The sequence below is a fragment of the Elephantulus edwardii genome, unplaced genomic scaffold, assembly GCF_000299155.1.
Source record: "Elephantulus edwardii isolate Elephantulus edwardi_28Jun2011 unplaced genomic scaffold, EleEdw1.0 scaffold00289, whole genome shotgun sequence".
Lineage (NCBI taxonomy): Eukaryota > Metazoa > Chordata > Mammalia > Macroscelidea > Macroscelididae > Elephantulus > Elephantulus edwardii.
Window position 1 is genome coordinate 1,454,602 of NW_006400039.1, and position 13,966 is coordinate 1,468,567.

General features: G+C 50.9%; 1 protein-coding gene across 1 annotated transcript in view; it reads left to right on the plus strand.

The window, feature by feature from the left end:
* The window catches only part of CAMSAP1 (calmodulin regulated spectrin-associated protein 1), a 33,113-nt gene extending 19,415 nt beyond the window's left edge, over nt 1-13,698 (plus strand). Inside the window, exons 11-16 of the mRNA XM_006900579.1 lie at nt 161-297; nt 461-669; nt 850-952; nt 2,358-2,473; nt 3,621-3,739; nt 13,396-13,698. Coding sequence (XP_006900641.1) covers nt 161-297; nt 461-669; nt 850-952; nt 2,358-2,473; nt 3,621-3,739; nt 13,396-13,698 — 987 coding nt within the window. The remainder of the gene's footprint in view (nt 1-160; nt 298-460; nt 670-849; nt 953-2,357; nt 2,474-3,620; nt 3,740-13,395) is intronic.
* The last annotated feature ends 268 nt before the right edge of the window (nt 13,699-13,966 follow it).

A 13,966-nucleotide genomic window follows, 5' to 3' on the forward strand; every position in this document is an offset into this window, starting at 1 on the left:
GGGGGTGCGGCACGGGCGGGGGTGGAGGTGGCGGTCAGCGCGCAGGCCGGGCAGCTCTCGGGCCGTCCAGGCTCGTCTCCCGCGCGGCCCTCGTGTCCTGGCTTGTGCGCGGAGGTGCTCCCTGGGCCGTGACGCAGCCGTGACGCGCGGTCTCCCGCAGGACGAGCAGAAGGCGGAGGACGAGCTGGCCAAGAAGCGCGCGGCCTTCCTGCTGAAGCAGCAGCGCAAGGCGGAGGAGGCGCGCATGCGCAAGCAGCAGCTGGAGGCCGAGGTGGAGCTCAAGCGGGACGAAGCCCGGTGAGCCTGCGGCCACGGAGCCCGGGAACGGACAGTGCTTGGATCTGGCCGCGGGGGTCCTGCATGGGCACGGTGGCTCCTCTCTGCTGGCTGCGCATCACGGTCACGTGGACGGCCAGTCCTGCTCCTGGTGGCTGGAGGTCACTCGGTGCCTGTCTTGCAGGCGTAAAGCGGAGGAGGACCGGATCCGGAAGGAGGAGGAGAAGGCGCGGCGGGAGCTCATCAAGCAGGAGTACCTGCGGAGGAAGCAGCAGGAGGCCCTGGAGGAGCAGGGTCTGGGGAAGCCCAAGGCCAAGCCCAAGAGAGCGCGGCCCAAGTCCGTGCACCGCGAGGAGTCCTGCAGCGACTCGGGCCCCAAGTGCGCCTCCACACGTAAGGCCCCGGGCCATCCATGGGGAGGTGCAACGGCCACGTTTCTACGTTATCGGCCAGGGGCTTCGGAGGCCCACCGTGTGCACACGTGTGGAAGGCAGGCACCCGTGGCCCACGGTTGGGGGGCAGGAGTGTGTTTGGAGAGCTATTCACAGTCGTTGCCTGTGCCTTCTCCTGCAGCCGACAATCTGAGCCGCACCCAGTCTGGATCCAGCCTGTCCTTGGCATCTGCAGCAACCACTGAGCCAGAGAGTGTCCACTCAGGGGGCACACCTTCCCAGCGGTGAGCGGGCCAGGAAGTACCAACAGGGTGGAGACGGGTTCTGCCCGAGTCGGTGGTGCAGCTGCTGGCTTGGCCACTCAGTCGCTTGATGTGAGGTGCAGCTGTGTCCCCTCAGCCCTGGCCCTCAGTCACTTCCTCCCCTAGCCCAGGGCCAGGCAGCATTTTGCAGAAGCAGCTGGAAACTCCCCATTGTCCTGAGATGCACCCAGGTGTGGTCCTGCACGTGGGCCTTTGTTTAGGGGCCACGCTACAGCTGGTCAGCCACCTCATTGGGCCTGTTAGAGGCAGCTCATTGATCAGGGCCTCATTCCGGGTGCAGGCTCTGTGCTGGTCACACCCTCTGTAAGGGGCAAATAGTGCATCAGTGTGCCGGGTTCATGCCCTCCACTGGAGTCGTGCCCTCTCCGGGGTCATTCCTGTGCTGAGGACACGGCTCCCTGCAGGCCACACGCCCGGCTGAGCTGACCGTGCTGTGACAAGGTAGCCGCAGTGTGGTGTCCTGCTGCCCCGTCTGCTCTGGGCTTCTCCCATCGTGGTGTGTCTCAGGGGCCGGCTCTCAGTCTGGGCTCTGCAATAGGCAGGAGCTGTGCGCCATGCCCAGCGCACCAGTTGGTGTCCTTAGGGTCCTTAGTGCTGCCTGGCCGCCTGCTTTGGTGTCGCCATTGTCCCTTCCTTTCAGGGTGGTCAGTGGGCCCTTCACAGTGAAAAGCTTTTGAGGAGGAGTTCGGGTTTGTCTTAATGGCACTGACCTCTGGCTCTTGGCTTTATGGCAAAGGTGCCCAGTCTGTCCCTCTGCCCCCGTGCTCCTTGGAAGGGAGTGCACCTCTGTCCCCCCGTCTGTCCCTTGTCTCCACAAAGACACCTTTGTCTGCTGGACATGGCTGTCTTCTTGCAGCCAGTGTTTCCGGGCTGTGTGGACGATGGTTTTCTGGGACGGGTTGTTTCTTCTTCTGAAGAGCTAGTTTCCCTCCCTCACTTGACGGCACCCGGACCGTGCTTGGTCCTCTTGCTGTGAGCCCGGCCGGTCTTCTGCACTCCTGTCAGCTGCACTTGGGAGGCACCTGTGGAGGAGCTGAGGGTCATTCCACACAGTCCTGTCTGGTGACCCTGCTTTGGCAGCGGCCGCCCTCCCGGGTGTAGTTGCCATGCAGCAGCGATGGACAATGCATGAGGCCGCTCCTTCCACGCTGAAAGCTGAGGCTTTGCACTGTGTCCTTGACCCAGGGGCCATTGCTGTGTGTGCAGAGGGCGTGGGCAGCGTCCAGGCACTGCCAGCCCTGTCGTTCTCACACTGTGCTCGGAGGAGGGAGCTGCTTGCACACGGCTGCAGGGATGGTGCTGACCAGAGGGAGGAGCAGTGTGGCCCTGCACCTGACCTCCCTCTTTGCATCCCCTCTCGTCGCAGAGTGGAGTCACTGGAAGCTCTGCCCACTCTGAGCCGGAACCCGAGCAGAAGCACAGACCGGGACTGGGAGACAGCGTCCGCGGCCTCCTCTCTCGCCTCAGTGGCCGAGTACACAGGTAACACTGGCCTGTGCTGAGGGGATGCGGCTGGGCCCGGCCCTGCTTTCATCTCCAGGGTCCTTCCTGGAGTACCTCCTCTCCATCTTCAGTCTTGTTTTCCAAAGTTTTATGCTTTCAAAAGTCATAGGGATAAGACCCTGCTGCTGCTTTGCACCTCAGTGACAGGTGGCCGTGAAGTCCACGGTGCAGGCAAGCAGGATGCAGCTGGGGTGGTCGGGCCTGGGCCTGCTGGCTGGGCTGTGGCCTGCACTTAGGTAATGAGGTCCTCTGTCCATTTCTGAGTGTCGATGTGGTCATTTTCCGTTTTCACAGAATACTGAGTTTTTTCTGATGATCTGGTCTTTGGAACCACTTTTCTTATTGATGACTGAAGAATAGGTGTGAATGTTTGTCGCTCATCTCAGAGCGTCACCTGTCCCTGAGCTGTATGTACAGATGAGGTTGACTTGGTGTTCGCTTAGCTGCGTATTTCCTCAACCGCAACAGAATTTGTCTATTTTATTTTTTAACTTAAAAGTGGAAAAAATTATTCGCTGGTGACCCAGAGAAACTTTTATTCCATTGATCTGGGTATGTTCCTAAAAATAAATATAGCATCCAGAGGACTGGGGGGCTGTGTGACCTGTGGGGCTGCTTAGTAATGTGAGGAAAGAGTCCTGAAGTCCTGCTGCCCCATCATGCCAACAGGACGGGCAGGGGTCACACGTTGACCCATCGTGCTACATGGGACGGGCAGAGGTCACGTGCTGACCCATCATGCTACATGGGACGGGCAGGGGTCACGTGCTGACCCTTGAGTGTGTCCTTTTAATAATAAACTACAGTTAACAAGTGAGAGAATTACTGGTTAAGGACCTCTGGTGGCTTAATATGCACCATATCAGGCTGGTATCTGAAAGGCCAGGGGTTCATATCCGTTGAGCGCACCACAGGAGAAAGATTTCTAGGATCGCTGAGTGGGAACCACTTGGTGCCTGTGGGTAAATTGTTACTGTAAGGCTTCTCTGTTGCCTGCTTTTCTGGACCTTGGGAGCTCTGGAAGGTGTGCACGCGCGCTGTGTGTGTGTTAGTGCACGTACACTCTTGCATGCACATCTTTACATGGACCTTACAATGCTGACCACACCCTGGACTGTCCTCACAGGGCCGAAGCTCTTCAAGGAGCCCAGCAGCAAGTCCAACAAGCCCATCATCCACAATGCCATCTCACACTGCTGCCTGGCGGGGAAGGTCAACGAACCACACAAGAACTCCATATTAGAGGCAAGTGCCCACTCACTGGTGATCAGAGATGGGGTCAAAGCCAAGGGCAGGTTCAGGGTTCTTGTACAAGACAGCATCCTAGGTGTTTGTGTCTGAGGCCTCCATAGATTGTGGAACTTTCCCGCCCTCCCACTGGTGGGGCTAGGCCTTCTCATTACCCAGCAAGGGTCCCGTACAAGAGTGAAGACTTTTGAAAGGAAAGTGGCACTGAGACAGACAGAGACTCGGGTGAGCCGGTCTCCAGAGGTGCAGAACTGGGTTCAGAGGACACCTCCCAGCTGTGGGAAGCAGGCTGGTGTGTTCAAGGGGGGAGCTGGGCTGGGAGAGCCAGGGGAGGGGAAGGCGGCTGGGCACCGGGGTGCAGATTTGTGGGGCAGAGGCAGTGAAAACTTAGGTCAAAGGAAAAACCCAGTGGAGGGAGGGGCACACGGTTCTGGTAGGGGCCAAGCGTCACAGGAGCTCACACTTGGACACTCACCTGAGAGGCCCACCCGTTGTCCACTGTCTGTGCCACGGCCATGTGTCTCCCCTGTGGTGTCTGACTTCTGTTCTCCCTTTCACGTGGTTTATCTGGCTACAGGGAGTGTTGTAGATACATTTTTAGATCTGCTTTTTTTCACTTAGTCTTTGAGAAATATTTATTGGCTTACTTAAAATAATAGTAAACCTTAGCCTCTGAGGCCAGAAGGACTAGGTGGTGCCCATCTGCCAACACTGTCCACTCCTTTACAAGAGCTCAGCGGTGGAAGATTCTGAATGGAGTGAGAGAATATATGGTGGTGTGCTGGGGAGACCTCAGAACCCCCCCATGAAAAGCGAGGGTTTACTCATCTAACAGGGACTGATGGACCATCAGGGATTAGGCCCTTGATCACCCTTCAGCCCTATAATAGAACTCAGCCCAGTTTGCAGCCAGGCAGTGACCCTGTCTGCAAGGTGTCCAGTAACGCCAGAGGCTCTCAGTCCTTAGAACAACCACGCAGGTGTGGTCAGAAGAGCAACGTTTGCCCAGAAGGAAACCCTAGAGGTCAGGAAGAGCTAGAATAGAAGACTTGATGGAGTTCTCATTTCCAGCAGTGGAAATGGGGAAGAAAGTGCATGTATGTTACGGGCATCACGAACCAAAATGTGGATGAATAGCTCTGAATAAAATCCCAGTTCACTTTGTAAGCTTTCGTGTACATCACAATTGTGTCTGCCCGTGTCTAGATCTGTGTGAGTCCTAACAAATGACGGCTGACATTGAGAGGAATGGGATCTCAGGGCACTTTCTTACGGTCATGTGCAACCTCGACCTCAACCGAGAAGTTGTTGAAGCAGAAAAGGGAACACTGCATGATTTCCAGTCCGGAGAGGTGTGAGTCGGGGGTAGCCTTCCTGCACACCTGTTGGGTGTGTGTGCTGAGCAAATCACTGGAGAAGCTGGACTCCTACCGAGAGTGTGACGTCAGGACTGGAGGGAGACTTGTCATCACATTGTGTTGTGCACATAAAAGTGAAGAGTGCTTTAAGAACTTGTTGCAGAAGATGAAAGACGACAGCCTTCAGTAGGACGGGAAGATTCCACCTGGACGTGAAGGAAACAAGTCCTTACCCCTGGGTCAGTCGGCAGCACCGTGATAGATGGAGGTGACCGAAGGGGTTTGTCAGTGATTTCATTTTCCTTCAGGACCTTTGGAGATGTCAGTCCGGAAAGCAGAAGACGTGTTGTGCGGGGAGTGTGCTGTCCAGGACCTCTGCAGGGTGCTGACTCGACAGCAGTGAACTAGAGCTCTGGGGGTGACTAAGATTAGAAGAGCCCGAAAAACTGCGCAGTCGCATGGTGGTGAGGCTGTGGGGTGTTGGACTGTTGCTGAAGAGGATGAAGGTTGATACAGCCCGTGAGGGTGACGGTTCTCAGGGACCTGAGCACAGAGCTGCGTCGGCTCACAGTGACCCTGTGCTGCGACCTGAAACCTCCGCTGTGCCCCTGCCCGCTGCCACATGGCGTTAGTGCCAGCTCCTGGTAACACGTACCCACACGTGAGGCGGCGGCATGACGCCCTTGCTTCTCAGGACCCGCTGACTGTGCTGCTTCCCACACAGGTTGGGTTGTGGTTTGAGGCACTTCGCGGTGTACGTATTACTCTTTGCCAACACAATTCAAATTCTTCTTCAGTTTTCTTACTCATTGTCCAGCTTTCCCTGTGTATGGAGTGATTGAAAATACCACAGCTTGGGCCAGGGGAGTTTTTGTCCTCAAGGAATGTTGTTAGGTGTCGTCGGGTCGAGCACGACTCATAGTGACCCCATGAACAAAAGATCTGGACCCCGTCCTGTCCTGCGCCGTCCTCACACTTCCGGACACACAAGAGCCCATGGCAGCAGTCACCGTGTCAGTCCACCTGGTTGAGGGTCTTCCTCTCCTTCGGTGACCCTCCACCCTTCCCAGCATCATGTCCCTCTCGAAGAATAGTCCTTCGTAGCAAAATGCCCCAAGTTTGTGAAGCAAAGCCTCATCTTTCTGACCTCCAGAGAGCACTCCTGCTGCACCCTCTCCAAGACGCACCTGTTCTCTTGGCTGCCCATGGGATGCTCAGTGCTCTTCTCCAACACCACAGCTCAAAGGCCTCAATTATTTTTCTTTCATCCGTATTCACTGTCCAGCTCTCAGATGCACAGTAAGTAATCGGAAAGACCATGGCCTGAATCAGATGCACCTTAGCCTTCAAACTGATATCATTACCTCTAAACAATTTGGAGAGGTCCTGACCTGCAGATTTTCCCGGTGCAGTGCGTCTCCTTATGTAATCTGGTATACTCTGCAGGGAATGAAAAACAGAAGAACAGTGTTGCATTCATAGTCAAAAAGTCAATTTCAAGTTCTGTCCTGAAATACAATGTGGTGAGTGATAGGATAATATCCGTGGGTATACAAGGAAAACCCATTAACACGACTACTAAAATATATGCTTCTAAATGTAGAGCCAAAGAGAAAGAAATTGAGAATTTTTACCAAATCTTGCAGGCTGAAATTGGCAGAACGTGCAGTCAAGATGCGTTCATGATAACTGGTGACTGGAATGCAAAAGTGGGAAGCTGAAGACATGGGCGTGGTGACAGAAATGAGGCTGGAAATTATTCAATTTTGTATTTACAATGATTTATTCATTGCAAATATCTTTTTTTAAAAGGATACAAATAACAGCTTTACATGTGGATCTCACCTGATAGGCTGCACAGGAATCAGATTGACCACATGGGTGGAAGGAACCACTGGAGAAGCTAAATATCAGCAGTCAAAACCGGGGCAGACTGTGGGTCAGACCATCAAACACTCATATACAAGCTCAGATTGAAGAAAATTAAAATAAGTTCTCAGGAACGAAGATAGGATCTTGAATCAATCCCATCTGAATTTCATGGTCATCTTAAGAATAGATTTGAGGCATTAAACACCAGTGATCAAAAACCAGACAAGTTGTGGGATGACATCAAGGATATTGTCAGTGCAGAAAACAAGAGACCCCAAGGAATAGAGCGTGCTTGGTTAAAATAGGAAGACCGTAACCATGGCGCCCAGCGCAGGGCTGCACCCAGAGGAGCTGCTGGGTCAGCTCTGACCACGTGTAGAACGGAACCGGACTCTGCTCGATTCTGGGCTGCTCTCGGCGTCTGCGCTCAGCTCAGGCCCATTCTTGCAGTGTCTGTTCCATTTTTGCAGTTCCTCTCATTGAGCGTCCTCTTTTGCTGACCCTTCACTCTCCCATCACGATGGTTTTCCCCCAAGGTGGACATGAGATGACGTGTCACTGTCTGCCCAAGGACGACGCTCGCTGCACATTCTCCAAGACAAATGTGTCTGTTCTTTGGACAAACAAGGTTCAGCAGAGCATCCAGACTGGCCACCCACTTCTGACATCGTGGGTCTTGGAAATCTTGAGGTGCAGGGGAGCGTTGTCTGATACGGTGCTGGAGGACAAGCCCCTCAGGTTGGAAGGCAGCTGGACGCTGTGAAGGAAGATCTGCCTCCTCAACGTTGTTGTGGTTGTTATGTGCCATTGAGTCACCTGCGACTCACAGCGACCATCAGTACAACAGCCCTAACTCTGTTCTGTGCCAGGCGCACTGTCCCTGACACACCTACCCCCATTACCCCAGCCACGGGAGTCAGTCCATCTCATCGAGGGCCTTCCTCTCCTGCGCTGTCCCTCCACCCTCCCAAGCATGACGTCCCTCTCCAAGGACTAGTCCCTCCTAACATGTCCAAAGTATGTCAGACGAAGCCCCAGAATCCTGGCCTCCAAGGGGCAGCCTGTTTCACCGTCTGTAGGACAAATCTATTAGCAGTCCATGGTATATTCAATACTCTTCTCAGTACCACAGCTTAAAGACATCAGTCCTCCTGTCTTCCCTAGGAAGAATGATGGAATTTTGCACAGTCAACGATTTATTCATTGCAAGTAGGCTTTATAAGAAACGTAAATGCAGGCTGTACACGTAGATTTCACCTGATGGGTCTGGTCGGTCAGGTGCTGATTGTGGAACAGACCACCAAATACTCATATGCAAGTTCAAGCTGAAGATAAGGAAAGGTAAATCAAAGCCATGGGAACCAAAATTTGACCTTGAGTCTATCTCATCTGAATTTCAAAACCATCTCAGGAACAGGTTTGAGGCCTTGGACTAATGAATGAAGAGATGAGCTGTGGGTGTATATAAAGACTATCATCCAGAAGAATGTAAAAGGTCATTACAAAGACGGGAGGAAGAAAAGACCAAGGCCGGTGTCAGAAGAGACTGAGTATTCCTCTAGAGCACAGAGGAGCCAAAGCAAAGGGAAGAAATCAAGATACAAAGGAACTGAAGAGAAGATTCCAAAGAGCAGTTCAGGAAGACAAAGTCAAGTATTAGTAATGAAATGTGCAAAGAGCTGGAGGCAGAAAATTAAAGGGTCCAAACTCACTCAGCATTCTTTTTTTTGTAAGCACGAATATTTCATGTTTGTATGCACATGTGCGGGTTTTTTTTATTTTAATGAAAGTTTATAGAGACTTAGGGTTTCCAGTCATTCATTGTTGCACTTTTCAACGTACCCACCCCCCTCCCCCATTTCACTCTTCTCCTTGAAAGAAAAACTCTTTCATTGTTATGCAGTTCCCCCCCCCCCAAGTCCACTACACTATGCAGCCTTCACTCTGGACTTCTGTAATGACAAGAATACCCATTCATATGTCCCCTTTAAACAGATCTCTCCCTCATCTGCTTCACTGCAGTATACATCATTCCTCCCCTCCTTCTCTGTCTTCTCTCAACCCTGATGTCAGTTCCATTTTACAACAGTGGCCCTATGCAATATTTGTCCTTTTGTGACTTAGATATTTCACTCAGCATAATGCCTTCCAGGGTCACCTGTTTTGTATAATAGTTCCTTGTTTTCAGTGCTGCATAATATTCCATTGTGTGAATATACCAGGGTTTCTCTATCCATTCCTTTGCTGATGGGCACTTGGGTTGTTTCCAGCTCTTTGCTATTGGGAACAAAGCCGTGATAAACATGGGTGTGCATCTATCTGCTTGGGTGGCAGTTATGGTCTCTTTGGGGTATATTCCCAGTAGTGGAATTGCTGGGTCAAATGGTATCTCTATTTGCAACTTTTTGAGAAAGCGCCATATCGCCTTCCACAGGGGTTGCACTATTTTACACTCCCACCAACAGTGAATAAGGGTTCCAGTTTCTCCACCACCTCGCCAGCATTTGATGTTTGCTGTTCTGCTAAATTTTGAATTGGATTTTCGTTTTCTTGATGTGAAATGCAAGCCACACTGAAGGCTGCAGCCCTGGGTCTTCTGCAACAAACATTTCAAATCCTCTTCGGTTTCACCAAGCAAGGTGTCGTCACTGGCGAAACGCAGGTTGCTGTGAGTCTTCCTTGAACCTTGATGCCATATTCATTCTTCTTCATAAAGTACAGTCTCCTCAATGATCTGTTCTGCCTGTAGACTGAAAAGGACACTTCCCTGATGGACTCCTTTCATGATTTTGAACCATGCAGTGTTCCCCTGCTCTCTCTGGACAAGTTTCTTGGTTTAGGTAAAGGTTTTACATGATCCTTGGACATGTAACTGTTGTTGTTATGTAACATCAAGTCAAAGTTGACTCATCGCGACCCCATCAACCAAAGATTGGAACCCTGTTCTACTCTGCGCCATCCTCACATTTCCTGACACACAAGAGCCCACTGCAGCAGTCACCACGTCAGTCCATCTACTCAAAGGTCTTCCTCTCCTTTGCTGACCCTCCACCCTTCCCAGCATCATTTCCGTCTCCAAGGAACAGCCCCTCCCAGCTACATGCCCAGATTATGTGAGGTGAAGCCTCATTGTTCTTGTTTCCAAAGAGCACTCCTGCTGCACCCTCTCCAAGACATATCTGTTCTCCTGGCCGTCCATGGGATGTTCAGTGCTCTTCTCCACAGCTCACAGGCATCAGTTCTTCTGTCCTCCTTTTCCACTGTCCAGTTCTCAGATGCATGGCAAGAGATCATTAAGACTATGGCCTGAATCAGATGCACCTTAGTCCTCAGAGAGGTCCCTGACTGTAGACTTTCCCAGTGCAGTGTGTCTCCTTATTTCCTGACTCCTGGTACCAAGGGTGTTAACTGTGGATCCAAGCAAAATGAAACTGTTGACAGTTTCAATCTCCTCTCCATCTATCTTGATGCTGCCAATCAGTTCTGTGGAAAGAATTTTTGTTTTCTTGACATTGAGCTGCAACCCATACCAAAGGTTGTTTGATTTAATTGAAAGGTGAGTGTAAACTGTTTGCGAGTATAAATAGCTTGGTTGTTTTTTATTAACCATCAAGTGTAAGCTGATTGGTCATTTCTCAATCAGCTGTGGGTTGGAAGCCTCTTGTTTAAACCAGTCAGGACCTGGCAGGGGGGCTTTTGTATTTAAAAGTTGGTTGGGTCCTGCCTGACAGTCCCCAGATTAGAGCTTCCTGTGTGAAGCAGTTGGATTTGGGAAGGTAGTTGTTCTGATTTAATTTCAAGTCAGATAGAAACTGTTCGGTAGTTTTTTTTATTTAGTTAATAAACAAGTGTAAAGTGATTGGTCATTCTGATTTAGTTAACAGTCAGCTGTGGGCTGAAAGGCTCTTGCTTTAACCAATCAGGACCTGGTGGACAGGCCTTTGTAATTGTCAGTTGGTATTAACTGTGTTTGGGGAGAACATGGTTCTGAGTGGTACAACACTTGTCTGTCAGGTTTGCTGTACTGAGATAACTTGAGGTTGCTGTGGTGCTGAGAGCTGCGCCACTGCCGTGTCAACTGTCAGAAGGGTTCGCCGTGGTGGGCAGGTTTTGGTGGAGCTCCCAGATTAAGACAGAGTAGGAAGCAGGACTGGCCATCCGCTTCTTAAAGAAGAGGACTTGGAAAACCTCATGAACACCAGAACAGGGGGGGACTGTTATAGTGGTGTAGTGGTAGGACCCAGATTGGAAGTCAGTTGAAATGAGGAAAAATAACAAACATCGTTTAATAATTGAAACATGGGATAGATATAGCTTAAGTGTTGGTAAACTGGAAATTGTTAAAAATGAAATGGAACACATGAACATTGACATATTAGGGATTAGTGAGACGAGCTGGACCAGCTTTGGCCACTCTCAGTCAGACGTGTTCCTAGAAGAGGGTATTCTTTAAAAGGTACACCATGCATCACAACAGTGGAATGGGGTGGGGGTGGGAATTGTACAACAATGAAAGAATTTTTTTCTCAGAAAAGTGAACTGGGGAGCCAGGGAGGAAAATGTGCAACAATAAATAAATTAAAATCCAAGTTCTCTGTAATCCATGGGGACTTTCCTGATGGAGAACACAGGAATGAAATCTGCTGGGACAGTAGAAGAGCTTAACGTCAGCATTCAGAACACAGCCAAGGGCTGCCATGTCCCACAGCAGCAGTTCTCATTACAAGTTCTGATTCAAGCTGGAGAAGGTGAGAAAGAAATCCGTCAGAGCCAAATTACGGTGGTGAGCATCTCCCACTCCAACTTAGAAGACGTTTTAAGAGGCTTGAAATAATTGATCACTAATAAATGCAGACTAGACAGATTGCTGGATGCCGTCAAGAACATCATACGTGAAGAAAGTGAAAGGCCATTAAAAAGAGAGACCAAAATGATTGTCAGAAGAGACTTTGAAACTTGCTCTTGAACGTAGAGAAGCTAAAGCAAAAGAAAAAATGAAACAGTAGATTTCAGGGCAAAATATTGTCATAACATTTGCAAAGCCAGTTAGAAAACCAAAAGGGAAGGACACACTTGACATTTCTAAAGCTAAAAAAGACTGAAGATCCCTCCAGCCCTCACTTCCAATGTGGTGAAGGGATAATCAACAGTTGTGCAGAGTTCAGTGTGAAATGGGCTGCGTGGAGCTGGACTGTTCACGGCATGGGGGCAGGGAACTGTCCTCGTGAAGCCAGAAGGACAGAACCCCCCGCCCAGATGGAGAGGCCTGCAGGTTCTGTCCCGCAAAGCCAGAGCCCTCGATGGCTGAAAAAGAAAGTGGAGATTGTACTTTAAAAAAAAAAAGAGCAAATTTGTCTCATGGTAATTAAAGATACTGGGGGAAGTTATTAAGTGACATGGGAGCATCAAAGGAAGGTAAGGAATGCATGCAGCTGCTCTTCCAAAAACATGGTCAATACCGGGTCATTTCAAGAAGTAACACGGCATCAAGGATAGTGAAGGAAGGGGTCCAGGCTGCATGGGAGGAATTGGCAAAAATAAGCCTGCAGAAATTGATGAGGTACCAATTGCGTTGTTTCAGCAAACAGATGTAGCCTGGATATGCTCACGTCCATGCCAAGAAATTTGGAAGAAAACTATGTGATCTGTCATGTAGGAAAGATCGTATTTGTGCCTATTTTATAAAGATGGTTCTGCAGTGCCAGACAATGTCATTCATGTCACATGCAAATAAAACCTTGCTGATGATTTTTATATATTACAAAAAGCAATATATTGACAAGAGAACTCCTGGATTTTAAGTTCAGAGGGGTCATGAGCAAGAGATATGCTTGCTGGTGGCAGGTGGGTCTTGGATAAGAGCAGAGAATACCAGATTCTCTCTCTGTCTTTTATTGATTTTTCAAAGGCTTTTGACTGTGTGGACCATAAAATAATTAGGTAAGATTACAAATTGTGGGACTTCTGAGGTACTTGCCCACCGTCGCGTAGAACCTGTACATAGACTGAAGTGGTCATTGGACCAGAACACGGAAACACTGCATGTTTAAAACCAGAAAGGGGGATGTTGGGGGAGGTTCTGAACATAGAGTGTGAGTAGGGGACCGTCTACAGCAAGTGCATGGGGAACAGTATACGGGGGGGGGGGGACAGTCCACGGTGTGTGAGTGGGGACACTCTGCAGCAAGTGCGTGGGGGACCGTTGCCTGGAGTGTCTGTCCGAGTGCACCTGGTTACTATTGGCGTGACCATCTCGGCCTCTTACGCATCTGCCTTTCTTCCTTCACACAGGAGCTGGTGGGGGACAGTGTACCGCGTTTGCATAGGGGACCGTTGACCAGGAATTTTCCTCCGAGCGCACCTGGTCACTGCCGGCATGGCCATCCTGGGCTCTTACACATCTCCCTCTCTCCCTTCACATAGGAGCTGGAAAAGTGTGACGCCAACCACTACATCATCCTCTTCAGGGACGCGGGCTGTCAGTTCCGGGCGCTCTACTGCTACTACCCCGACAGCGAGGAGATCTACAAGCTGACCGGCACGGGTCCCAAGAGCGTCACCAAGAGAATGATTGACAAACTGTACAAATACAGCTCAGACCGAAAACAGTTCAACCTGATTCCAGCAAAAACCATGTCTGTCAGCGTGGACGCACTCACCATACACAACCACCTATGGCAGCCCAAGCGGCCGGCCGTGCCAAAGAAGACGCAGACTCGAAAGTGACCCCTGTGGCCCCAGAGCGGGGCCTGCTGCACTGATAGGTGGCCATCCCCTTGGGCATGAACAACGACCGGAAGCCCCTCCCCAGCTCCCTGCACACACGGGTGTGGTGCAGTGGGACGGAAGGGCACTGCGTGCTGGTGACGTGGGCGCAGCCAGCCTGCCCCCCGACCGGGCGCTGGGGCGAGGTGCAGGCTGCCTCCTTTTACTTGAAGCCCCTCTGGGGTGGGGAATGACGGTCTGGGTTGCTCTTCTGATCTCTGCTCTCACC